A 14,873-nucleotide genomic window follows, 5' to 3' on the forward strand; every position below is an offset into this window, starting at 1 on the left:
TCTGGTGTTAAAGGATCAGATTTCATATGTCATCCTTTTTCTGATTGTTTTGCATAATTCTGAATATTCTGTTGAATTTCTTGTAGTAGCACCTCATTAAATCTCTCTCTCTTTTTTTAAATAAATCTTGAGTTTCTTTTGAAAGCGTGTTACTTTTTGTTTGGGAAATAATTTCACCAATTTCATGGGAGATATTAATTATAGCATTAGTTAGTTTTTGATTAATCTCACCCAGGTTATCTTCTCCCATTTTGCTCTCTGAATTTATTTGAAGGTTCTCTTTTAAAAGTTTTGTATGTGCTTTTTTCAATTTTAAATTTTTGAGGTTTATTAAATTGTACATCTGTTTAATTAGTTTCTTAATTTCCCATTTTTCTTCTTCTTTGGCACTACAGTCCCATGTAGGGCCTTGGCCTCCCATTTCTGGGTTTCATAACCCACTCTGAGGTGGGTTATTATCTCACGCTCAGCCATGTGTAATTGCCTGTGAGGCATTGTGTTCTTAAGACCAGTTTGCCTGCTTTGCAGGAGGAAAATTCTGCGGTCCACGCCCAAGACCAGCTACCTTGGCTATGTCTGAGAAAGATTCTTAGCTCTTCACGTCAGCGACGAGAATCGAATGCAGGACACTCCTTTCCCAGGTATATGGTTGCAGAGTGTGTAACCACTTGGACTTCCCATTTTTAGTTGGTTATAATTTTAGATCTCACCATTCTGTGATCGTTACCTGTATTAAGATTGTTCAAAAATATGACATAATTTACAATATGTTCACTATGTGTTATTAGAAATTATATTTTAATAAAAGGTTTGGCTGTTTGGACTTCTCCAAGTCCATTTGTTTCTTTTTATTAAAGAACGAATTCATAATAAAGAACCTGTTCTCTTCAGTAATTCCAGCAGTCTTTCTCATTCTTATTCCTCTTCCTCACTCCAAACTTTTCCATTGAATTTAAGTTGTTATTGTTTTCCATGATAATTATATAAAATTCTTTACTGTAATTTAAAGCTTCTTCTAAATTTCTTCAATTCTTCATCTGAGTGATCTGAAGTTGGGGCATAGACTTGTAAAATTTTAGTTTGATATCTTTTATTTATATTCCTATTTCTGCTATTTGTTTGATATTTCTTTCCTGTAGATTATATTATCTTTTAATTTTTATATATGTTAGAAAATCTACACCACCAGTGGAATAATAATTGCAGTTGGACTGGTATAATAAATGTCCATTCTGTAGTTTAATTAGATCTCCCCTCTTTTTTGCACTTCCATGAGTCTGATAACTTTTCATTTAATTTTTCAACTATCAATACCTCTTCCAAGCAGGTTCTATTTTGAAGATTCACCTATCATTTTAAAGTGGCAATGAATATTCTTTTATCGCATTGTTGTTTGTCCTTTTTTCTTTATGATCCCATCATCATTCTGGCAATATGGATGCATTCTATTTGGGTAATTACAGTGCCCTGGTTTTTTCCAGCCATGTTTATGCCCAGATAAGCCACTGTATGTGGCTTATCCAGGCATAAACATGAAAGTCAGCCCAAGGAAAAAATTGATCTTGATTGGAAATTCACTGAATTATCTTCACTTCTCCTGAGAATGGTGAGGAAATTGGTGTTTAATGGTTGTAGATCTTGAGGAATGGAAAGAATTGTCACCAGTAAAGCAAATAGGATTGGAAGTTAGAGAGAGGGCTTTGAAGAAATGGTGTTTTTTCCCTCTCCCCTCTCTATAAATTTTGACAATTAAACAGAAATCAATAGGATAATAGTTAAATGGCTATCACACTGTTCTGGAATGAACTGATTACAGACTTGCTTCCATTGCTATAAAGATATATGCTGCATAAGTAAGAAAGCTTGAAGAAGTGATATAGAATGGCTGGTGAAACACTGTTAGCAACATAAAATTGATTGGTGTTCAAGATATTCAGTATTCTTTTAATTTCTTTCTGACAAGATACATGGAAGAATGATGCTACTTTGTTTTGGTTGATGTCTGAGAAGTGGGAACATACAAGAATAGAAGTTTCATCCACTGTCCCTGGCAAGTGGCTAGAAGGTTGACTGCTGTTTTACCAGGAAGTTTTCTGCATATTGCTCTTTTCAGAAAGATCTGTTTATATATATGCTGTGTCTATGTAAAGCTGGAGTTTCAGTCTCAAGCTGCTTATGATATACTGACTTTTTTTTTTTTTAACTGTTTTGGCAAATTTGCCCTGGAGCGGTTGAGGATTTTGAGCTTTGGTACAGTTAGAATTATTTCTATTATTTACTTGGAGCAAGTGCTTGAATTGGAACAAAAATGGTAATTAGACCCTCGAAAGGAGGTGTGGGAGGCATGGATCTCGTTCCATTTGGCAGCATTGTAATGCTGAAGGATAGATAGATACGAGACTGAGAATGGCAGGGAGAAGGATGTTTTTTGGTAAAGGAAACCTAAATGAGGTTATGGTTTTGAGTTACCTACATGAGAACTGACACCTGAAGTATATTTGTGAAAATTGGTAAGTAGATGAGCAACTTGTGTTAGGTCATTGGTAACTGCAAATAACCATGCTGCTAACATTCAGATAAAAGATTTTAAAATAAACTAAATATTCACTCTGAAATTGTTTTCATTATTTTTTAGCTACTAAAAGAAATGGCTATCAGTTAGTAAAAACATTAACTTCCAGAATAAATTACCTACTTAGCTGAAAAAATGGATTTTTTGTGTGTTTCATTAATAAGTTTTTCTAAATGTTGTCATAGAAATTTGCTACCTTTCAAACTAGTTGCTGACTTTTGTAACAGAATACTTGCCGTGTTCCAAGCAACAAAACACATGTACAACATCTTATGTTATTTCTCATGCGTCTCCATGGAGTCAGATTCATTGCAGAAGACCCACCTCTCTTTTGAACTCGTTCACTGGTGAAGCATTCACAGCCATCTATTTGTTTTCTCTTCCTGACAAGTATTGAAAAAAATGTTTAGTGTCGATCCTTTAATGACATGTTTCTATTGTGTCCCTTCTTTTTTCACCTATAAGCTAGTTTTTGAAGCCCACAGACCTCCAATCTCTTCTCATAGGGAGCATTCCATAGTCCTTCTACAATCTTGCTCATTCACTTCAGGATCCTGTCCACTTCTTTGTCCCATGGAATTCAGGTTACGATGTGTCCTTATTTAAAGCCTTATAAAGGAGAATAACAACCACCTTATCCCTGCTTGTTGTGTTTATTTCAAGCACTACATGATTTGGTGTGATGTTTCAGTCATGTTTGCAGTATGTCCTCCAAACTTCAACTCTCTTCCACAGTCACTCCCAAATCCCTAGGTTCCTGCAGTTCATTTCCATCAGTTATAGTACATAACTCGTAATCTCTTCCTCCCAAAGTGCAGGACCTTGCATTTGGCTGCATTAAACTGGCAGCCATTTATCTTTGCCCAACTGTCACTCTGTTTAAGCCATCTTCAGGATCTCTGCATCATCACTGACTGTTGCTCTTTTAATTTTATTATCAGAAAACAACTAAATATTTCTCCTTAAATTATTTTCTGTATCCTTGATGTACAAATTAGACAGCCACCACTTTCTTCCTGATTCAACCTCTCATGCATCACTCTGTCCTCTTTACATCCATTGCTATTTGCTCCAATTTATGTAAAAGTTCTATGTGGAATTCTGTCAACTGTTTATGCAAAGTCCAGTGATATCACAGAGTAGTTATTTCCTTGACCCAACTCAGTTGCCATTTTGTTATATAAAAAGTAAACAAACTGCTAAAGTAGAACCTACTCTTTGCAAGTTATGTTTCCCCTATAAAGTATCATATTTCTGTATGCCTATGTGTTTTCTATGATCAATAAAAGACAAAAATACTTTATTTTGTCGAAGTATATATGATCTTATTTTATTAATCATACCAGAATAATTATTAATATTAGTATTTCTTTTTTTTTTGTAGGCCCACAGAAAACACATCTTATACCAAGCTAAATCCTTCACCTCAACTAGCAAGAAGTGAAAACACAGATGTTTCATCTTTTCTTCACGATCAGCAACTTCATGAGAATTTTTCAAAAACTAATGTTGACTCTCCTAATACTACTGAAACCATTCGGCACCGATCAAGCTCAAATGAAAAACGTAAAAAAAGTGGATTGGTTTCTGCTCTCCGTCATGGTTTTGGCAACAATAATACTATTCCTAGTGGACATTCTGCAGAAAGTATCTCCCTTACAGATGAACAAAAAAAGAAAAAGTCTTTTTTGCCTCACTTAAAAAAACGAAAAGCAAAAATATAACTCTTAGAACTGTTAACATATTTAATGAACCGTTTATAAAAATTCAGAACTGCTTCTTCTAATGGTGGTGATGAGCACACAATATCAGCAAGTCTGTTTGACGATCTACAACAATCAAGTATAGATTTCCTCTTCTTTCTCTCACCCATGCATCGTGATGTGTCTGTGTATGCTTGCATACACGTACACTTGTATCTTGTACTGTTCCCATCCTCAGCCACAGTGTTCTGAATTACACCCTGTATTATAATAAAACTAGGAATGTCTGGAACTGTGAATAAGAAACGTGTACATAATATATTGTATTTTGGAAAGCAACAAATAAAACTGAAAAATGTTTCGTTACTTGTAATGTGTAATCACAAGAGTATTTATTGCTAACATCCATTTGCAAAGTTAGCACTTTTAAAGTATTTAAGGAAGGGGGTTGGAGAAAGAGAGAATTATAAATAAATTGACTATTAAACAATATATTAATGCACTATAGAATTTGCTTATTCAGCATGTTACTTATAGCTTTTCATTATAACACTAACACTTTATGATAATCATATTCATGAAATGCTTTGGTGTGGTTATCGTAAAAATCCATGTCCCTAGAACAGAGACTTTTTTTTTTATACTGTTCATAAGGCCTCCAATAAGCAAGGTGGTAGTTGCACACAAGGCAATGAAATGCATCTGCCAACTGACTCACTAACATCTATAACACAACAAGATTTTAACATGCAGCTTGTTAACAGCAAAGCAGAGAATGTCTGCTTAGCTATCCAGGCCAATTTATGTATAACTTATTTTCATAGTGAACAATGATAATTGAATATGCAGTTTGTGAAAACTTAAGCATGGGAAAGTGATTAAAAAAAAAAAATAGTTACACAGAAGTTAACATTTTGCAGTAAATGTGAAGCTGGGAAGGGTTATTAGTAATAGTGCAAGAGGATTTGAATAAGCTAGATAGATGGGCAAATGAATAGGGGTATCAGTTTAATGCATCAGATTTTTCTTTTTAGAGCATGACCTCAAACTTGTGAATTATGTATGAATCTCTAGTAGTTCATGTAATCTACTATTCATTCACTTTACATTTACTTTAACTGTGGACATTAAATCAATCATAAAACTGTAGAAATCAAACTCTCCAAGGATAAAGTAAATAAAGCTTGTGGTGTTTTTCAGAATTTGGACAGCAGTAGTTCTCCATATTCTGAAACACCAGATAAATATTATAGAATGAGACAAGGAAACCTTGATCTAGAGAAAATCAAAAGACTGTTCCAGATTTGGTATTCCTTAGCAGGGAATATTGGATTTACATTAATGTACAAGTACCATCTTTATGGAATCAGGAATCATATGGATTGTAGTTCAGACAGATGTGGAAATACTTTATTTTTTGAGGAAATAGAAGGAATCAATGGCATGGAGACAAAACTATTTTGAGTAAAAGATTTAAAACCTAACTGCTACAGAAAGAGAGTATATTTAGTTTTTTTTAGACTGGCTTCTTGATGAGAGCCTGTGTAGCTCAGTGGATGTGGCGTTTGCACTCCACAGCGCTTGGCCGCACGAAGGAAGACTTGGTTTCGAGTCTAGTCGGCGACTAGAGGAAATTTTTCTAAGCCTTTTTTCGACCGGTTCCCGAGTTAGTCGATCTCTGGCATGGTAAGTGGGTTTTTCGTCCCGTAAACTCAAGAAAATCGATCGTAGAACCCACATTATTTCAGACATTAAATATATTGTGTTAGGGTTAGGGACCACGAGATGGCGGCACATTTGAGCCATCTCTCTTCACTGTGTACCGCTTAATTAGTGATAGCCTTGGGCCATCTATCTCTGATTGGTACCAGTGGAGATTGAACTGCCCACTCAGTCTCCAAAAGTTAGATAGGGCTAAATGGCCTTGCCTACTCCCCGTATACGGGAATAAAAAGGCGTTAGCTGATATTTTTTGATGGCTTCTTGATCAAGAATAGAAAAACATCTGAAAGGTCAACTCTAGAGAAATACATATTACAAGCAACACAGTAAAAAAAATCTGCACATTGAAGCCTTAGTTAAACAGAAAATTGAAGAAATGTTAACATCATGCATAGCAATTTAAAATAGAAGCATATAATAGATAGCTTAGCACAAAATATCAGGAGCAGAGGCAGATGTATACTAAAGTTAAGGTAAAAATTACGGTCTGCATAAGTAAACATATGATTTCAAGAAGTTCTCCACCAACAATTTCTTGATAAAAACAAGGTGAAAACATAGTCCTCATTAGCATAGTTGTAAGGTATTTGGTTCTGGAAGTGTGAATATGAAACTTAGAGATGAAGGCAGTATTCAATTAGAAACTTGAATATTGGAAGGAGAAAAGATCCCACAAAAAATAAGTCATATATCATTTTATAAAAAAAGTAATGGAGAAGTCTACTCAAACTATATAAGAATTTGTTATAAAGCATTTGGTAAAATTACATTTAGAAATGAAGCTGAGCGTATCAGAGAAATAGTTTGCAGCAAGTTGATCAAGTATTTACTCGTAAAGCAAATATTGGATAAGTAATAGGAATACTGTTTTGTTGACATTGAAAAAAAAAAGTGTACGATAGTGCACCAGGAAAATTATTATGGAAAGCTATGGATGGCATAGTTATTAGTTAATCATTAGTTATGATAGTTGGGTCCATCTCTGATTAGGCCACACATGGACTACTATGCACAGGTTTGGTCACCTGGTTTTCAAAAGGACGAAAAGATGGTGGACTGACTAAGGTAGTTTGATCTCTGGAATGTTGACTGTGAGGAAAGGTTGAGAAGATGCAATTTACAGAATCTAGTCTTAGGTAATAATAGTCTAACTTAGATCATTTACATTAAGAGACTATTACTAAAGAGGTTGCTGCAAGGATGTTGCATATCACTAACATTACATGATTAAAATCCTGAACCAGCTGTCAAGGAAATGGACTGGACTGTGTGGTTCCAAGATTACATAATTTGTAGTTTGCTTATGTTCAGCTAGTCATAACTGCTGAGTACTTGTGTAGGAAACTTATTGGAGAGTAAGCACTTCCCTCCCTCTCACAATTTCCATCATGGAATCAAGCCAAAGAGTGAAGCCAGTGAAAATAAACAGCATGGTTTAATATAATTGTGCAATGAAAATGCAAAAACATTTTTACATGTCCCAGTGTGAACATGTTAAAATATTTGGTTCAGAGAGAGGCAAATATCTGACACTACTGGAGAACAGGAAGGGAATATATTGGATCAAGTTAGATTCTAACAGATTATTATATTTAGATTATAGTATCATGGTACTGTTTCCAGCTCAGAGTTAGATAACTGAGAAGAGACCTGTACATTTGCTGTAAGAAATGCATAGAACAACCAGGGCTCCTGATCCAATATTCAGTCTTCACCACCTCATGGTGTGCTTTTTGTTGATACTAATAAACAAGGATTAAGCTGGTTGTTTGAGCCCACTAACTTAACTGTACTGTGTTGCTTACCACAGATAAAAAAGATACAACGGCATGATGCCATCCAGCTGAGGCAAAGTTAAGCACCTCCCTCCCTCTCACAATTGCCATCATGGAATCAAGCCAAAGAGTGAAGCCAGTTACTGAAACAACTTCAAACCAAAAGTAAAGATGATACCATCACTGTAAGAAGCACCAATAGAGAAGTGATGGAGCTAGTAGAAGAATACAAAAATACTGTGTTGACATATTGATATAACTGAGACCAAGAAGACTAGAGCAGGTATACTGATACTTCTAATACCATGTTGGACTCTTCAAAATAGGAAACTGGACAGTGTAGCTTCTTTGTGTCAAGGCAGAAGATTGTTCTAGTAAGGGGTGGGGGGAATACACACATGCAAAAATTTTTTTAATTATTAGAAGGCTGCTTGAGATAAAGGAAAAGATGACTGTTGTGGTGAACCTAAAAAGAGTAGGAAATTAATACAACACATATAGAAATCTTTTGGGAAAAGGGCAAACTGCTCTTGGAAAATATGAAAATCTGGAGAAAACTGATAAGTATCTGCAGAATTTTTGCTCAGGACATGACTAGTTATTACCAGCACGTATTGTGCATAACTTCAATAAGCAAAACACAACAGTGTTATCAACCTAAATGATTCCCGTTTAGTTTTGAGCAGAGTAAAAATGAATGTCACTGGGGGGGGGGGGGGGGGGAGACTTGAAAAAGTTTTAAGAAACAAAGTTAAGCAGTTTTCAGGTGAACTGCAGACTCAAATTTACTTTTTTTTTACAAAAAAATATTATTGGAGACAAAATAAATTCAAGGATAAGCTGGCAAAAACCAAACCTTAGAGACCCATTAGCTTCTTCAGAACTTTATGGTAGATGAAGTTGGAGGAAGTTAGAGAAAAGAAGCAATTATATTTATGAAAAGATTCTGATAAGTCTGGACATGTCCTTAGGTAATGCACGTTTAAAAAAAAAAAAAAAAAAAAAAAACACTAAGTGTAAAAGTAGCTAAACAGAATTCATGGAAAAAAGACTTAAAGATAAAAGATAAATGGTGCATATGCAGTAAAATGGAGAAAAAACACTGGAAGGAACGAGTTGGTTTTGCTATGAATAGACATTGTCAGAACCATATCTTTACTATGACAGTTAAGAAATCCCAGTAATATAAGGTGCTAAGAGAAAAGCTGCTGTTTAAAAACCTTACCTTATATGTAGTGTAAATGGGACATTATGCATAGCAATACACAACTCATTATAGTAAAAATCATAGATCCCACAGGAATAGTTTATGGTAGATACTTTGCTATAATGAATTTCCTCTAGTTTGGGATTACCCAGTTACAGGCAGCTGGTCCTGATGGAACTCCACCCATTGTGTTCCTGAACTAACACATGATCTTTATCATCTATCTATTCACTAAACTATTCTCAGCTGGCATCCACCCTTCAGCATGGAAGAAAACTCATATGCAACCAGTTCCCACAAAACGTGATAAATATACTATCAAGCTATTGACCTATTGCACTCATATCAATTTTGTCTAAAGTAATGGAAATGGTTAACAATAGTCAACTTCATCAATACCATGAGAATTACTATCTAATTAGTGATCACCAGTTTGTATTTTGGCACTTTAGATCCACACTATGGAAAGGTTTGGAGGAACTTGAACATTGCTCTTGACATCTCCAAGGCTTTTGATAGGGTCTGGCATCAAAGGCCTCTCAATAAGTTACCATCATCATTTGGACTGCATTTGTCCTTGCATAAATGGATTGCCAATTTTCTGTTAGATTGATCCCTATGTGTAATGGTGTTCTCTCTTCAGACTTTCCTGTCAATGCTCGAGTTCCTCAGGGCTCTGTCATTTCACCTGCCCTCTTTCTAATTTATATAAACAACCTGTTCGCACTGACTACAAATCCTATTCATAGTTTTGCTGATCATAGCACACTTGTCCTATTCTTGTTGAGAGGCTTATACGCTGGTTAAACATGATAACTAATATTTAAGGAATTGACAGCGTATACTAGAAATATAGATTAAATAAACTTTAATATATACTTTCCGATATTTCGGCGAACGTCACGTTGCCATCTTCTTGGGAACTTACTACAAAGACACGTGCACACAAGTACTAATAACAGCAAATGAGACTGAAGCTAGCGTTTTCCTAAAGTCCTGATGGTGCCCCCTGGCGGGCTATATTGGTAGTTCTTGGCCTTTGGGCTGAAGTTCTGATAAAAGTTTCCCAAATTTGGGGCAGTCTCATGCATCCAAATTTGTTGAGGTTTGGCAGCATGTTCCTAAGGGCCGAGGCTGATTCCATGAATAGTCTTTCATACTTGAACTTGCTGCGGTGTATTACTGTGGCGAGTATCCAGAGCATGGTCTGCAAACCCAGAGTGGCTGTACTGGTGAAATCGGATGTAATCCTTGTGTTCTGAGATTCTGATATTTGCTGTCCTGTCTGTTTGGCCAAAGTAGGACAGTTTACAGCTGGAAGGGACCTGGTATACACCAGATAGGTCTAGGGGAAGTGGTTGGTCTTTGGTGGAGCGGATAAGGGATGCCAGTTTTCTATGTGGTCTGTAACAGGTGGTCAAGTCATGTTTTTTTAAGATTTTATTGATTTTTTCCGAGGTGCCTTGGATGTAGGGAATGGTGATGGATTTAGAGTAATCTTTTTTGTGAAGGGGAGGGGGTGGTGGGTTGTGGATAACTGGGTTAAGTATTTTTTGGAGGGGGTAGCCGTTGGCTGAGAAAGTGTCACGGATGTGATTTAGTTCAGTGGTTAGGGCTTGATCATTAGAACAGATTATTTTTGCCCTGTTGAATAATGTTTTAATAACTCCATATTGTTGTAAGGGGGGGGGGGATTGTTGGTGAATGTATCTGCCTGTATGGGTGGGTTTTCTATATACAAAGAAAACCAAGGTTCCATCAGGTTTGGCGGGTGACTAGTGTGTCTAGGAAGGGGAGGTTATTGTTTTCCTCTTTTTCCAGGGTGAATTTGATTCTAGGGTGTTGGTTGTTTAAGTGTGTTAGGAAGGAGAGGAGTGAATCTGGGCCATGTGGCCAAATAGCGAAAACATCATCAACGTAGCGAAGCCATATGGTAGGTTTTTGTGGGGGGCTGAGTTTAAGGCTTTCTCTTCAAACGTCTCCATGAAGAAGTTGGCCAAGGGTGGGGAAAGTGGTGAACCCATGGCTGTCCCCTCTATCTGTTTGTAGAATTTTTCCTGCCAAACGAAATAGCCTGAGTTCATTGTAAACTGAAATAGGGCTGAGATATCGGGAGGAAATTTAGCTTGGATTAGCTCTAAGGTTTCTTTGAGGGGGACATTCATGAATAGGGAGGAGACATCAAAATTGACCATTATGTCATTATGTTGGAGTGTAAGGTTTTCTATACTGGCTTTGAAGTGGGCCGAGTTTTTTTATGTGTGATGGTGTATTGCCAGTATAGTGTGAGAGCACTTTGGCTAAATGCTTGGCTAGTTTGTAAGTGGGGGAATCAGCTTTCTGTGAGATGAAGCGGTGTTTAAATTTAACACAGTTCGGGATGACTTGATTATCCCGGCAGCGTTTTAGGAATGCCAGACGGTTAAGTTGTCTGGATAACTTCAGCTTCAGTTTGCCGTAATGGCAAACTGGAGCTGAAGTTGGAGTTGTCCTATTCATAGCCTTACAGTGTTCAAACAGCTAAAGTTCAAGATCATCTATAACAAGGACCCTGAATACAACTCTCCATGGTATTCTTGATTGGAGTGAAAACAACTTAATCAACTTCAATGCTTCCAAAATGCAGTTTTGCTTGTTTTTTCTAGAAAAGACCTCAAATCTTCTCCACTTACTTTTGATACTGCTTAACTCAACAGTCAAGACCAAATCTCTCTTCTCAGACTGACTTACTCCAGACTTTTTCTGGCATAATCATACACTTCTATAGCATCAATGCTTCCAAAAAACTTGATATTCTTTTCCAGTCAAGACAGCACTTTTCTGCCAAACAGTTACCTACTTTGTATAAATCCCAAATCCGACCAGCATTGGAATACTGCTCTCACGTATGGGGTGGTGCATCTACAACCTCCTTAAAAATTCTTGATGCTGTTCAGAAAAGGGCAGTCCAGTTGATAAATTGTATGCCTCCTATTTCTGCTAGTGCTGTTGTTCAACATCCTTTTACAGTTGAACTGCATACTTACCAAACCTGCTACTCTTGGTCATCTTTCATTCCTTCCACCTCAATTCTGTGGAGCAGTCTCCTTCATAAAGCATTTCCAAAATTATATAATTGTGAACAGTTAAAGAACAACATCAACAGATTGCTCTTCCTACCCCTGCCTTCAGCATCCTTTTGCTATAAGCTTTTTGTGTGTGGGATAATTATAAAAAAAAAAGTTATGCGGGAAAACTTTTTTCAAAATGGGGAAATGGACGATTAAATTTAGTTGTGCGAATGTCCCACAGAAAGTTCTCTGAAGAGGAATTTTTTTTGTCATCAGAGCAGGCAGCTCACAGAGAAAATGGTCCTTTTTGGAAATTTAAACAGCAAGGAAAAAGAGCTAGAGGAAGACAAAGGTCAAGGTGGATTTGATTTAGAAGTGCCTTAGAACGAAATGTTGGATGCAATACTAGAGCGTTGACAATTAATAGATAATTTGGAGGAAACTGTTGATAAGAGATTATTAATAATGTCAACTAATCATGTAATGCTGTCATAGTAGCCTGAGATTGTCAAGTAAATTCAATAAAAAGTTAATTTTAAATTATTACATGTGAGCATTGCACATGTAGAAAATAAGAATCCTTTAACACATACAATGAGGTGGTACGTGTTATGTGTATAAAAACAGGCTTAAGGTGGTTTATGGTTATGATTTTCTTGTGGCAAACTTAGTGTTTCTATTATGGAAATATGAAACATATCACAATGCCTGTAATGTCAAAACACCATGCTAGTTTCATATTTGCAATGGTTTTTGCATTGTCAGTGAAAGCTGTTCATTTTGATTTTCAGACCATGTTTCTAGTGACTTTCTACAATTGTGAGAACAGAAGGTATTCTACAGCAAATACCATTTTGTGATTAAATATCACCAAGTGGCACAACATGTTTATACATGTGTAATACCTTGCAGCATATTGATTTGTACTGACTTTAATTTCCTTCAGCATATATTCAAAACATCCTACTTGCTTGCTTTGAATATATGCTTCCACAAGTCCTCTGGACAGAGTTCAAGATTCTTATCCCAGAAGAGAGAATTTTGTTTTAGACATAAGCAGTTACTTGATCTTACAAATATATGTGAGGAGGTGTTTCACTCCTCACTCAGTTCAAAACTCCCATCCAAGCCATGGTTTTCTAAAAAGTGTGCCAAGGCAGTAAAAGAAAATAAAACAGCTTACTATGAGTGGCCTGAGACAAAAAGCTTCATTCAGCATATACTATACTTGTAAAATCATTATTAAAAAAAAAAAAAAAAGCTTAGCCTGACAGTGATAGGGCCACATATAAAAAAAACCCTCACCACCTGTGTCAATGGCAGTCATGTCTTCTGGTCCCTTGCAAAAGCTATTGGGTTTAACTTTTGTTCATTTGTGCTTCCACCTCTTTTTCATCCAAATCTCACCACAATATCACCTAAAGATAAAGCTGACCTCCTGGCATCATTCTCATCCAACTTCTACAACTATGAGAGAGAAATCACCTGTCTTTACCTGGAACATTGCATTGCATGCTTCTTATAGTCTTCTGCCTGAAAGACACTAGTAGATTCTTGAACAACTGGATACCAAAAAGGATTCCAGTCCTGGTGGAATCCTACAAGTCATTCTCAAAAGATGTGTGCATTAACTACAATGTTCTTTTTCATGTATACAATATATTACAATCAGCTGGCACCCACGTACAGCTAATTAAATGTGTTAGCTATGTTCTTACCTGTGTTGTCCAAATTAATGGAGGTCATTAACTGCCAACTTCTTTGATATCTGGAGAACTGTCAAAGAATCTACCACCAATATGGGTTTCACCAATCAAGATCCACAGCAAATCTCCTAACCTACATCATCTACCTCTGGACAAAAAAGATTGGAAGAACTGTGCTGCTTGGCATTTGATAGGATCTGGCATCAAGGGTTTCTCAGCATATTGACAACTCACGGTCAAACCCGCCTCTCTTTTTAATTGGATTGTTTTCTATTTCTATACAGTTTTCTCTCAAGTTGTTTACTATGTCTAATGGTGGAAAGTATTCTCTCTTCAGATTTTACTGTTAATGCAGGTATTCCTTAGGGCTCTGTTATTTCACTAACTAGCAATTCCTTATATATATATATATATATACAATCTACTCTTTGACCTCAAACTCTGTTTGCAGTTCTGATGATGGCATTCTCCACTCATCCTTCATATACAATAAACCTTGGAATGCTCAAGCTTTCATATCATCTATTATAAGTACCTCACACCATCCTGCAATGGCACAACCTAGTCACCTTCAATGCTTCCAAGCACAGTTTTTGCTCTCAAAAAAAAGTTAGTTCTGCACTTACTTTTGATAATGCTCAACTTGACAGTCAAGGCCAGATCTCTTTCCTGGCAAAATCACATTATTTCTATAGCATCTTCAGCTTCCAGAAAACTTGGTATCCTTTTTCGTTCAAGATGTTGCTTCCTGTATAGTTCCTTAATCTGTACATACCTCAAATTCACCCAACCTTGGAATATTCTACTCACATTTGAGGAGGTGCATCTTAAAAATTCTTAATGCAGTCCAGAAGAGAGCAATTTGGTTGATTGATGACCAGTCTCATAGATCAGTGCTTCCCAAACTTATGGATGTAAAGCCCCCCCTGAAAAAATTTAAATATTTCACGGCCCCCATCGGAAAAAAAAATCGTAATACAGACATATATTATTATAATATTTATTGCATTTATATTCAATAATTTGCGTTTGTAAGCTTTTTTTGTGCTTCTTATCAATACCTTTGAAATGAAACTTGTATGAATAAGCATATATTTACTAATATTCATTAAGCGCCGAAATGCGCAGGAAGCAAAAT

General features: G+C 36.2%; 1 protein-coding gene across 2 annotated transcripts in view; it reads left to right on the forward strand.

Annotated features, from left to right (window-relative positions):
- Positions 1 to 4,648, forward strand: part of LOC150106639 (stromal interaction molecule homolog) — a 341,067-nt gene extending 336,419 nt beyond the window's left edge. For both annotated transcript variants that reach the window (XM_090392591.1, XM_090392592.1), the window contains one exon: positions 3,957 to 4,648. In XM_090392591.1, the coding sequence (XP_090248717.1) occupies positions 3,957 to 4,296 (340 nt within the window). In that variant the 3' untranslated portion in view covers positions 4,297 to 4,648. The remainder of the gene's footprint in view (positions 1 to 3,956) is intronic.
- The last annotated feature ends 10,225 nt before the right edge of the window (positions 4,649 to 14,873 follow it).

The sequence above is a fragment of the Typopeltis vanoorti genome, chromosome 5, assembly GCF_054136105.1.
Source record: "Typopeltis vanoorti isolate ZY-2024b chromosome 5, IOZ_Tvanoo_1.0, whole genome shotgun sequence".
Lineage (NCBI taxonomy): Eukaryota > Metazoa > Arthropoda > Arachnida > Uropygi > Thelyphonidae > Typopeltis > Typopeltis vanoorti.